Source organism: Microtus ochrogaster, chromosome 1, assembly GCF_000317375.1.
Source record: "Microtus ochrogaster isolate Prairie Vole_2 chromosome 1, MicOch1.0, whole genome shotgun sequence".
Classification (NCBI taxonomy): domain Eukaryota; kingdom Metazoa; phylum Chordata; class Mammalia; order Rodentia; family Cricetidae; genus Microtus; species Microtus ochrogaster.
The window spans coordinates 50342197-50355102 of record NC_022009.1 but is presented as its reverse complement, the minus strand read 5'-3'; the positions used below and the strand labels follow the sequence as shown (position 1 = coordinate 50355102).

The 12906-nt window shown below is 37.0% G+C and overlaps 1 gene segment (V, D, J or C); it reads left to right on the top strand.

Moving 5' to 3' along the window:
- Positions 1 to 11088: 11088 nt before the first annotated feature.
- LOC101989032 overlaps positions 11089 to 12906 on the top strand; it is a gene marked incomplete at its 3' end in the record, with an annotated part of 8015 nt that continues 6197 nt past the window's right edge. Inside the window, 2 exon segments of the V gene segment in view lie at positions 11089 to 11134; positions 11224 to 11534. Of these exon segments, the coding sequence occupies positions 11089 to 11134; positions 11224 to 11534 (357 nt within the window).

Here is a 12906-nt window from a genome sequence, read left to right as displayed (position 1 = left end):
TGGGCTCAGTTAATCTCCGCAGTCCTAGAAAGTGGACCACAATTGCTTTAGAGGTGCTTTTTAAAAGAGGAAGCAAGAATTTTAGAGCAACAAGAGAAAGCAAAATGACTTGAGATTTACCTAGATCAAATTTTAGGTGAAGGACTTTAATCTGATCCTCAAGACAATGTCTTGACATTCATTGTCTTGCCTACAATGAATGTCAAGACACTTGACTATGGTACTGAAGTGTAGGTAGGAGAAGCAATTTCCAATGGTAAGAGATGACATCAGAATATCAGATGTTTTAATTGTGGTAGAATGGGACATGTGAAAAGGAATAATGCCTCCTCTGGAATGGCAGAAATTGGAGGACTCAGCCACTAGTATATGAAGGAGGTGTGGCAAAGGTTGACATTGAACCAATGAATGTAGGTCAATGACAGACAAGGGAACCCAATACCAATGAGAAAGGCCATGGTGGGGGGCTTTCACAGTCCCCATGACAAATGTGGTCCAGTCATTATCAGTTACTGTGGAGAACTGTCAGGAAAATTAAAATATCCAATGCCTGCTCTAAAAAAAATGGTCTGAATGATGGGTTAAATATGGAGGATGAATCAAAAACTCCAGTAGAAGAGAGGAAACTTATATTTTGGCAGACTCCTATAAATGATCAAAGACCAAAGCTAAGAGTTTGTATAAATGGCATTTTTATTAGAGGCTTATTAGACAGAGCTGTGAATGTAAGTATCATTACTCCAGAATCTTCACATCCAAATTGGCCTCTTTAAGAGGTAAGTGTTCAGTTCCTGGGAATTGGAACCTTATCTTAGATTAAATAAAGCTCGAGATGGGTTGAATGTATACGGCCAGAAGGGCAAATAGGAAGACTAAGGACATATATAGCCAATATTGCAGTGAATTTGTGGGGTTGTGACATATTGGAGCAATGAAATACCCAAATTAAGATTCCTCTAGCCCCCTAAATTTATTTTTTGAGGACAATATTAGAAGTTATTACAGACACCAGACACCAGCCATTCAGACTATACAAAAATACAAAGCAACTGATAAACCATCAGAGGTACCAACAGCCCTACATTTAAAATGGTTAACTGAGAAACCAATGGTTAAGCAGTGGCCTCTACCTGAGGAGAAGGTGCAGGCTTTAGAATAGCTGTTAAAAAAGCAACTAGATGCTCGACATAGAGAGGAATCTACCAGCCCTTGGAATTCTCCTGTATTTGTTGTTAAAAAGAAAGTTGGAAAATGAATAATGGTTACAGATCTAAGGCCTATCAACAAGGTTATTCGACCTATTGGCCCTCTAAAATTTTGAATTCCTCTGCCTTCTCTGTTACCAAAGGGATGGCTTCTCATAGTTATTGATTTAAAGGATTGTTTCTTCACTATACCTTTACAGGAAAATGATAGAGAAAAGCTTGCCTTCACAGTGCCTACTTATAATAATTCTCAGCCTACTAGAAGACAACAATGGAGTATCTTCCCACAGGGAATGCTCAATAGCCCCACCCTGTGCCAATACTTTGCCAGCCAGCCATATTGCCAAGTTTATAATCTATCATTACATGGATGATATTTTGTTATATGATTCAAATACAGATACTTTAGAAAGGATATTTGAAGAAGTACAAAAAGGCTTGCCTAAATGGTGATTACAAATTTCTCCTGAAAAGATTCAAAGAGGAGATTCTATTATTTACTAGTATACAGAATAGACTTACAGAAAATTAGAACACAAAAGACACACATTAGGAGACACTGGTTATGGACTATTAATGATTTTCAAAGATTATTGGGGGTATTTCCAGTCTATGATCAACTGTTGGGATAATACCTGATCTTATAATTCATTTAAACAAAACCTTAGGTGGTGATAAAGACTTGAATAGTACCAGAGAATTAACATCTGAAACCGAAAAGGAAATTGCGATTGTTGGGGAGAAATTACAGGAGGCATATGTGAATAGGGTGAATCCAAATCTTAATTGTATTCTAGTCTCATTGCCTTCCAGAATTTCTCACACAGGAATTTTAATGCAGAGGGATAATATTATCTTAGAATGGATCTTTTTATCACATAAACCAAATAAAAAATTAAAAACTTATGGAAAAACATCTCTGAATTGATCATAAAAGGTAAATTGAGACTTCATCAATTGGTAGGTATAGAACCAGCAAAGATTATAGTGCCTTTTACTGCTAATGAAATAAAAAGGTTATGTGAAGACCATGACCTTGGCAAAGGGCTTGTGCTATTTTTTTTAAGAAATTAATAGCAATTATCCCAAAAATAATAGACTTACTCTCATTAAGAGATTTTTTTTGGATTCTTCCCCAAATTGTACATGATGGTCCAATATCTGGAGCCTGCACATTTTACACTGATGCAAATAAAACAGGGAAGGCAGGTTACAAATCATAAGAATTAAGTAAGGTGGAACAAAGGCCATATAAATCTGTCCAGAAGGCAGAATTATATGCTATACTTATGGTATAGAACCTCTGAATATAGTTACTTTCTTATGAAAGAACCTGTGAATATAGTTACTGATTCACAATATGCAGAAAGATTTGTGTTACATATTGAAACCTCTGAATTTATTCCAGATGATACAGAATTGACTTCATTGTTCTTCCAGGTTCAAGACATAAAGAGGAATAGGTTTTCTCCTATGTACATAACACACATCTGACCCTAAATGGGTCTGCCAGGTCCTCTACCACCAGGTTATACAGAAGTTGCTCTACAATTGATTGGAAGTGTGTTGCAGGCCTCTGAATTTCATAAAAAAAATCATGTCAATAACAAATGTTTAAAGAAAGAGCTTTCTATTACATGGCAACAAGCTAAGGAGATTATAGAGAGGTGTCCTACGTGCTTTTTCTATAATGAAACACCATTGGTGCAGGGAGTAACTCTAAAGGTACTCAAAGGAATGAAATCTGGCAGATGGATGTGTTCCACTTTACGGAATTTGGTAAATTAAAATATGTACACCACATCATATACACGTATTCAGGTTTTCAATGGGCAACTGCCTTGTGCTCAGAAAGGGCTGATTTAGTAATTACACATTTATTAGAAGTTACAGCCAAATAAAGAAAGACAATGGTCTAGCATATGTATCATAGAAAATGAAATGTTTTTTTGCTTATTTTATTATAAAGCACATTACAGCTATCCAGCTGTGATTGACATATGATGTTTCCATGCTCAAGCATAGTAAAGATTCCTTGTCAAACTCCTCACAGTTTTATCTATTCTTTTTAAATTTTATTCAGTTTTATATACTTTTGCCTTTTTTGAAAAAAAATTGTACAATATATTCTGATTACTAAATCCCTTCCCAACTTCACATCCTCTTCTCTCCATAGAAAGCAAACAGACAAAAGAAAAATTAAAATAAAAAGCATTAATAAAATGTAAGAAATAAAAGCAGGAACTTACATACATATGACCCATAACAACACTCTGTTAGAGTGAGGAGTGGTGGGCTGCATCCCGCCAATCTGCTAGCCTCACCCCCAAAATAACCACATAGAAATTGTATTAATTAAACACTGCCTGGCCCATTAGTTCTAGCCTCTTATTCGCTAACTCTCATATCTTGATTAACCCATTTTTAATAAATCTGTGTATCACCACTTGACTGTGGCTTACTGGCATGAGTCTAATCAGCATATGTCTTGGGTAAAAGAAGCATGGTGTCTGCCATACTGCCTTCCTCCCAGCATTTTGTTCTCTTTTCCCCACATATCTAAGTTCTGCCATATCAAAAGGCCAAGGTAGATTCTTTATTTAACCAATGAAAGCAACACAAATATAGAGGGTCTCCTATACCATTTCCCATTTTTCTGTTTAAACCAAAAGGAAGGCTTCAAAATAGTAAAATTACATAAACAAAATAGTCATCTAGCAAGAATTACAATCACAATATTTTTATCTATTTTATCTTTCATCATAACTAAGGAAAGTGATAACTATAACTATTTATCTATTCTTCAACTCCATCAAAGACTCCAGAAGCATATAGTATTACTTAAGTAAACAAGAAGTAAGAAAACTCCAGAACTCCAGAAATGACAGAGACATTTCACTGCCTGTACAGTCACCCAAAGTTTTTCTGTACTGTTGGGGCATCCATCTTCAGCCTTCAGGCCCATATTTTCCAGTAGACATTTCCATGAGGCAGGAAATTTCAAAGACAGTTCACTCACTTTCTTTTGTGTCCTGCACAATGTCTCCAGACTCTTTCATGAAACAGCAACATCAAAGGATCATCTTACCAATTATGGTCAGGGCTAGAAGAGAAGCCATGCAACTGACTGGTTCAAGCTGCTTTTGTCCTGAAATATTAGACACAAATTATTCATTTTCCAGAAGTTAGAACAAAATATACATGAGTACCTTAGCTTTCTGCAGCATGAATTTTTGTTTTTATTATTTGTAGTTATACTTCAGAAATTTAAACAGGAATATTGACAAAATACTGTGTAGTGTTTTTCTAATTCCTGGAAGCACCTTCCAAATTCATCCTTCCTTGTGAAAACAATAAACTCCTGTAAAGCTTTACTAACACAGTCTCTGTCCAAGGATAAGAAGATTCCGTATTGGGAGAGGGAGAAAGAGAAAACTGTCTAAAGAGTTACATTTTCTACCCATGAGCATCCTTCTCAAAGGGTCATCTCTCCTCTTCCATTGTCCGAAATACTTTATGGTAAATATATTGGCTTGCATTTCACATTGGCCTGATTTTTATCTCCTGAGGTATTTTTGTCAGTTTTACCTGGTCTGTGAGTGTCACAGTTGTTCCTCCTCTTTTTTTTGACTCATGTTTATGATTGTTTCAGGAATTTATACATGAAAACCTGGGGGAATACAGCTGAACTCAAGATCCACTGAGCTTCTCTGAGTTCAGCTGCTCTCCCCCACTTTTAACAAGATGAAAGCAGCAAAGACCCAGGTCTGTCCTTATTTTGTATCTTACATTCAGGAACAGCTAGAACTGGATCCACCCAATCAGATCCTGGCATCAAGAGAAACATTGACAATCGTATAGGCATAATTTAAAACCAATCTCTCAAATATCCAGTCAGCATCACCTAAGAACCAGAGACATTTCTCCCTACAGCTGAGCTCTGTGAGCACTGAAGTTGCAGGGATTCTGGTGCTAATGCCACTTCTGTGTAAGTCTTGACAAACCAACCTGCAGGGGATCTCAGAACCAGAAGGGGGCACAATGGTACCAAAAATCCCTAGTAAAAAGATGAGGTTTGAATGGAGGTTTCTCTGTATTCTCTGTGGTGTCTTTACTTAAACTATACTAGCTGATCTGCCCCTGCTGTGATGGACATGCAATGTTTCCATGCTCAAGAAGAGTAAATTTTTTTTATTAAAACTTTCAGAGGTTTAAATTTTCTTGCTTATTTTACTCAGTTTTCATTTATCATTTATATATTTTTAAAATAGATATTAATGCAATGTACTATAGTAAGTGATTTCTATTTTCGAACTTTTCCTAGATTCTTCTTTCTTCCCTTCCATCCAGCTCTTTCTCTCTATTGAAAGCAAACACATAAACAAAATAGTTTAAAAACAGGATTAAAACAAGCAAAAACACACAGATCACATAAACACACATATTAACACACACACGGGGGCGGGGAGAAACCAAAACTAAAGTACACCAAACCAAACCAAAAAAAATTAAGCAATTAAACCCTGGAACCACAGTACTAAGCAAAAACATATTAGATGAAAAGAAATGCAGTTTAAATTTATATGATAGAAAATATTTACAGACATACAATTGAGGTCATTTTGTGTTAGCCATCTACTCCTGGGCATGGATCCACCCTTAAGTGTGGTTAATATACCCAATGAGACTTAATTACAGAAAACTAATTCTTCTCTTGCAAGCAAAAATTACTAAAACTTCTTGCTTTGGGTTGAGAGCTTGTGTCTGTCTGTCAGTCTCTCTCCTCTTCTCTCTCTTTCTATCTCTCCCTCTCTCATCACTGGAAACATATGGATTGAATCTTTCCAGGGATTGTGTATGCTTTCATAATCTCTGTAAGTTCATGTATGCTTCAGTCCTGTTATGTCTCTAAGATATTTTCCTTAGGACACCTGATCTGCTCTGGCTCCTACAATCTATTGAGTTTTTAATTGTTTCCAGGCTAACTATTGAGTTATTGGGGTCAACTAAGGACAATTTCAATACCTTATACTGATTTCATACCTGTCAGGCCTCTCTGACCATTAACTCATAGAGAGTTATTCTAATTTTGCATTGAGATGATAAATTAATAACTCATGTATTTGGAAAGCAGTACTGATCACCCAGGAAGGTACCGCTATTGAAAGACTCACAGGTTAAAATAAAATTCAATTCATCCTTTTACTTTCTACTCAGGTTTCTGCAATAACCCAGATAATGATAGATCAAGATGAAAACAGACCTCCGAAATAGCAGTAACAGCTTAACTATAAGTCTCATCTACATATAATAAGATTTGTCTACAGTTTTTTAATTCATTAGCTTTTATGTAAATGCTCTCTCATCACGTTATTATTTTTTTATATTTTTAAAGTTCTTTTTTAAAATTAATTTATTTATCGATTAAAGATTTCTACCTCCTCCCCGCCACTGCCTCCCATTTCCCTCCCCCTCCCCCGATCAAGTCCCCCTCCCTCATTAGCTCGAAGAGCAATCAGGGTTCCCTGACCTGTGGGAAGTCCAAGGACCACACACCTCCATCCAGGTCTAGTAAGGTGAGCATCCAAACTGCCTAGGCTCCCCCAAAGCCAGCACGTGCAGTAGGATCAAAAACCCATTGCCATTGTTCTTGAGTTCTCAGTAGTCCTCATTGTCTGCTATGTTCAGCAAGTCAGGTTTTATCCCATGCTTTTTCAGACCCAGGCCAGCTGCCCTTAGTGTGTTCCCGATAGAACATCCCCATTGTCTCAGTGTGTGGGTGCACCCCTTGCGGTCCTGAGTTCCTTGTTCGTGCTCTCTCTCCTTCTGCTCCTGATTTGGACCTTGAGACTTCAGTCCGGTGCTCCAATGTGGGTCTCTGTCTCTGTCTCCTTTCATCACCTGATGAAGGTTAATATTCAGGAGGATGCATATATGTTTGTCTTAACATAAAAATATTTTCAACTAGAAAAAACTGCAAATTTAGAACAAGGCAATTATTTACTGTTTATTATTTCACCGTGTTCTGTTATAGAAACAGCAACAAAGGTAATTTATAGTTCTCTTTCTTCCATAGTACACTTTAACTGTAAGCAATCTAACTTCATTTTGTCATGAAACACACACTCCATAGAGTCTACATCTTTATTTTTTAATCCTGCTGCAAGATCCTATATTTACACATAGCTTTCTTATCACCCCTAATTTTGGTTTGCCTTACACCAATTCCTGATTTTTCAATCCCCAAGAAGCACTTGAGACTTTCTTTCTCCAGGGTTCCTCTCCGGTTTTCTTTGGTCCCTGTTCTATTATACTTCTCCAATAATACCTCAGGCCCTAATGACACATATCTAGTCATTGGGCTTCCAAAAATTAAACACACAAAACAAGTATTCAAATGCTGGATTCACATAGATGAGGGAATATGAAGCATTTGTATTCATGGACATGGGTGACCTCATTCAGCATATTAATTCCAGTTTCAACCACTCACTTATATAGTTCATGATTCTTGTTTTACTACTGAGTAATATCCCATTGTTTGTGTGCCCCAACTTTCATTATCTATTTATCCTTTGGTGGAAATCTAGGTTGATTCCATTTCCTGTCTGTTGTGAATAGAGTAGCAATAAATATTGATGTGCAAGAGTCTTTACAGTAAGATGTAGAGTCTCTTGAGTATATATTTGGAGGGATAAAGCTAGAGCACAAAATATTTTTATTTAGTATTTTTGATGAAATTTCCAGAGTCAGAAAACTAGTGTACACTGTCATCAACAGTACATGTGGTTCACCCTTTCTCCACAACCAAGTATGCTTTTTGTTATGATTTATTTTCTTGCTCATAGTCATTCTGAGGTAAACGTAGAATGTTGAAGTTGTTATGAACTGCATTTCACTGTGAGATAAGGACTGTATCACTGTATGCCCTAGAGAAATCAACCAAAAATTGAATTAGAAATTCTCTCTTCAGCTACCTTTACTAATGTGGGATGGTGTTATTCAGTCTGCATTGGGAGAAAGGACATCAATGATCATATAAAGTACCAGAGCTTGTAGTCTTCAATAACAGCTTTCCAGTAAGATATATCCACTAGTGCCTGAGTGGTATGTGGTGATCAACTTTATTCTAATTATATTCTTTGATTAATTCATTGTAAATATTTATCCCAGGTAAACATATTCAAAAGCCTATGGCTTGGGGTAACATAGGCCCTAGTAGATGCTACCCAAGTTTCATTTCTAATAATCATGCTGTCAAATTGCAATATAAATAGTTATTTTTACAACCAATAAATTATTCCTGCTCTCAGCCATGATCACAAGAACTTCTGTGTGCAGTGGGTAATAATTAATGTAAACATTCATGCCTGGTCAAAGTGCTAAAAATGGAAGACTGAGTACTCATCCTAAGATGAGCCACTGTATCCACTTTGCACCCAAAACTGAAGGACCTTCACAAAAAAGATGGGATCAAATTTGAGAACCAGAATATGTGGTGGGCATCAATGAAATGTCTTCAGGACCTGACATAGCCACTATACATATGAACTCTTAGCATCTCCAGTTACCAGCTCATGATCTCAACAAATCTAGCAAGTCATCATTACAACATGAGAGTCTGTGAAGTATCTGAGTAATAAAGATGTCAACTTGTAAGCTTAGTAATATGTTTTGAATTGCTTTATATCTACTTGGTAGAAATGAGAATTGAATTTCATAAGCTGTCCCCCAAGATTCTTTCAGGCATCTTGGTTTATTTGTGCCTTGCTTTACTACTGAATACAATGGAAAAGCTTAAAAAATTAATAATAATTGGCCAGTTCAGGATCTGTATCTTTCCCATTACTAGGAGTCTTCGGTAGGATTAGCTACATAGACTGCATAGATTTTCCATGGTACCAGTTTTCCTAAATAGAATATCTTCTGTAACCATGCAAGGTCTAAAGTGCAGGTGGTAGGACATCAAACAAGCCACAAAACCATTGACCTAGAGTTAACTAGTCCTGCCTGGAGAGTGTTCTGTGACTGGAACCTAGAAGAATCTTCATAATTGAGACCAAGGAGACTACATCCAGGAATTGATAGAAGCAGATACATAGTCCTAGAGCCAAATATTAGGTGGAATTCATAATGTCCTACTAAGGAGTGGGAGGAAGGATTGTAAAAACCAGAGGGCCCATAGACACCATGAGATCACTGTGCACATAATCAAATAATGAGGACTCATGTGGCTTCATGGAAATCAGAAATACTGTAAGGCTGCCTTAGGTCCTCATCATATCTGTTACGGCTAAATAGCTTCTCATGCTTTTGGTATTACTAACACTGGAAATGGGGTCTTTCTTATTCTTTGCCCAACTTGTTGGACACTTTTCATCCTACTGGGTTGATTCATCCAGGCTGATGGTATTGTATTTGCCTGGTCTTATTTTAGTTTGGTATGCTATATTTTATGGACATTCCTGGAATAGCTGCAGTTTTCTGGGAGAAAGACAGAGCACGAGATATCTGGGGGAGAGAAGAAGTATGGGTGAGAGAGAAGAGTAAGGAGAAACTTTGATTAGAATGTACTTTATGAGAAAAGTGTTAAAAATTTAAAGAAATATTGCAACATGATAGGAAGGGTTTCTTCTTGTGCGAACACCAAGCTTTGGATCTATTGGTATTGGATAACTGATGAAAAAAGTATAATAACTTTTGGGATGGTCTCTAGATGCTCTTTTGTCACCTTCTTTACTATGGAATGATACACCTACGTGTATATAGATACCACAGTTTGGACTTAACTGAGCTATTGTGAAACAAAAGAGAGATATTTTTTGGAAGGTACCAAAGAAGTCAGAGGAACATATTTGGGAATAGACATGATGACAATATAATTTATAGATAAATAAAAATTTTACAGTATAAGCACAATTATTTTTAAAAACGAAAATAACAATTGTATATATGTTTAGAATTTTCATACCTATACATTTCACACTGTACATATTTCCCTCATAACTCCTACCACTCATTTTCTTGGTATTCCTTTTTTTGCAATATTCTGCTAGAGAGTTTCATTTCTAAGTTGTTGGTTACTTGCATAAACAGTTCTGTGTACTTATTTAATATAGAAAATCTACTTAGAGTTTCATATTGTATCTATATTTTAGACATAATTTTAATTAATGCAGTTATCTCCAGTTATAATGATTTTCCTAAAAGTGATATAAGTTCCTTATTCTTTTAGATGACCAATTCCTGTTGTGTCACACATACAGGCATGTCTTCTTGGTCCAATCTTCTGCTGACAGACATGAAGTTTATTTCCATAAGTTGTGGTAGATAGTGCTGCATTAAACATTAATGTACAAATATTTCTGAGGTATGTTTCTTTAGGTCATTTAAGTCAGTTTTTGTATGAATCCTTCTGGTATGCAAATATTAATTATATATATATGTATGTATCTGAAATTAGGCTACAATTTCTCAAAATTCAGAAAGATTTGAAATTTCCAGTCTCCACCATTATCATCACAACCACCATCTCTAAGTCAATATGACAACCCGGTCACAAAGTGGATAAACTGCCTCAGGCCAGAAATCTATTGAGAGCTTAGGTCCTGTTCTTACACCCACAGCATCTGTAGAGCTGAGGAAGTGTGTGAGATGCATTTCTTCAGACAGGATTAGGACTTGAACTTCAACATCCTCTTGCTTGAATCAAGTGTCCTCCAACACTTTCTCAAACAGGACTAGGTACTTATTTAAGAAGTTCCCTGTTCTTCAATATGCAAATTACCTGAGTCCATTATGGTAAATATAGGAATGTCCACACCCGACAACAACATATGATCAGTGTCTTCTTCACAATCACTGAGCACACAAGGCCCACACCATGGGATGGAGTTGTATCATTCTCTTCCTTGTGTCAGTAACTACAGGTAAGGGATTTCTAACTGCATACCTGAGGAGAACATAGGGACTGAGGTGACAATGTCTCTGACAATCTATTCTATCTTTTTCTTCGCAGGTGTAAACTCCCAAGTACAGCTGCATCAGTCAGGGCCTGAACTGGGAAAACCCGGGACCTCAATAAAGTTGTCATGCAAGGCTTCAGGCTACACATTCACTAGTTATGCTATTAGCTGGGTGAAGCAGAGTCCTGGACAGGGCCTGGAGTGGATTGGAGTTATTAATCCTAGTAATGGTGGTACGGCCTATGCACAGAAGTTTCAGGGCAAGGCCACATTGACTGCAGACAAATCCTCCAGCACAGCCTACATGGAGCTCAGCAGCCTGACATCTGAAGACTCTGCAGTCTATTACTGTGCAAGACACAGTGTTGCAACCACATCCTGAGTGTGTCAGAAACCCTGGAGAAGAAGGAAGCTGCCCTAAGACTGACAAGACATTCACAGAAACAATCATTCTGAATGTTGTTTTGTCTCTTACTTTTTGTAAGAACTTTTCAAAATTATATCTGTGAATGAAGGGATGCTGATGCATTGTACACCATACCTTCACAATCTTTTCACCAATGATCAATTCATTGAAAGGTTTCTTCATTAATAAAATAATAAAAAGTGAAAATTCTGATTATGAAGTTTGATAAAAAAATCCATCTCTGGATTCTAAGAGAATGTGACATTTTAAAGGTAGTGTTTAAAAAACTGAACTATTTGAGTAGCAAAGTCCAAATAATAACTGCTAGGAAAACAAAATTCTTTCAGAGTCTTAAATGTTACATGACTTCAGTTTTACAGTTAACTCTGGTTGTGTAGTCCTGCAGAAGTTTCGGTCTCTGAGACTATTAGATATGAGTCAAAATGTACTATGCAGGAATATAATTCCTGTAAGTAGGTCAAGTATGATTAAATTACTTTTCACAAATATCATTAATCAAATCAATGTATGTACATGTTAATTGACGTGGGTTCTAAGATAATCCATTATTCCCTGGTCCCAAATTTACTTCCTTCCCACTCTCAGAAACCTGCCACGCAGTCTCAAACCTTTATAGAACATAAAACCATACTGATACATTATTCCCTCTCAAAGGCCATTGGATATCAACCTGGTGGTCTCCTTTGTTCTACAGTGTGTTTGGGGTTTTGAATGATTGAGTGCTTGTGAACATCATCAGTTCTGCTTGTCTATCATCTCCCTTCATCTTCAGTGTTCACTGTTACAGCTTTATCGAACAACACCAAAGAAAAGATTGGGTTTCATGAAGATCTGGAAATCACCTGAGGTGGGGTTCACTATTCATTCTTGAAACATCTACTCAACATCACCTTAGATAATGAAGGAAGCAGAGACAGCCATATTTTTTTTCTTTTTTTTTTAAAATTTTATTTATTTATTAAGGATTTCTGTCTCCTTCCTGCCACCGCCTCCCATTTCCCTCCTTCTCCCCCAATCAAGTCCCCCTCCCTCATTAGCTCGAAGAGCAATCAGGGTTCCCTGACCTGTGGGAAGTCCAAGGACCGCACACCTCCATCCAGGTCTAGTAAGGTGAGCATCAAAACTTCCTAGGCTCCCACAAAGCCAGTACATGCAGTAGGTTCAAAAACCCATTGCCATTGTTCTTGAGTTCTCAGTAGTCCTCATTGTCTGCTATGTTCAGCAAGTCCGGTTTTATCCCATGCTTTTTCAGACCCAGGCCAGCTGGCCTTGGTGAGTTCCTGATTGAACATCCCCATTGTCTCAGTGT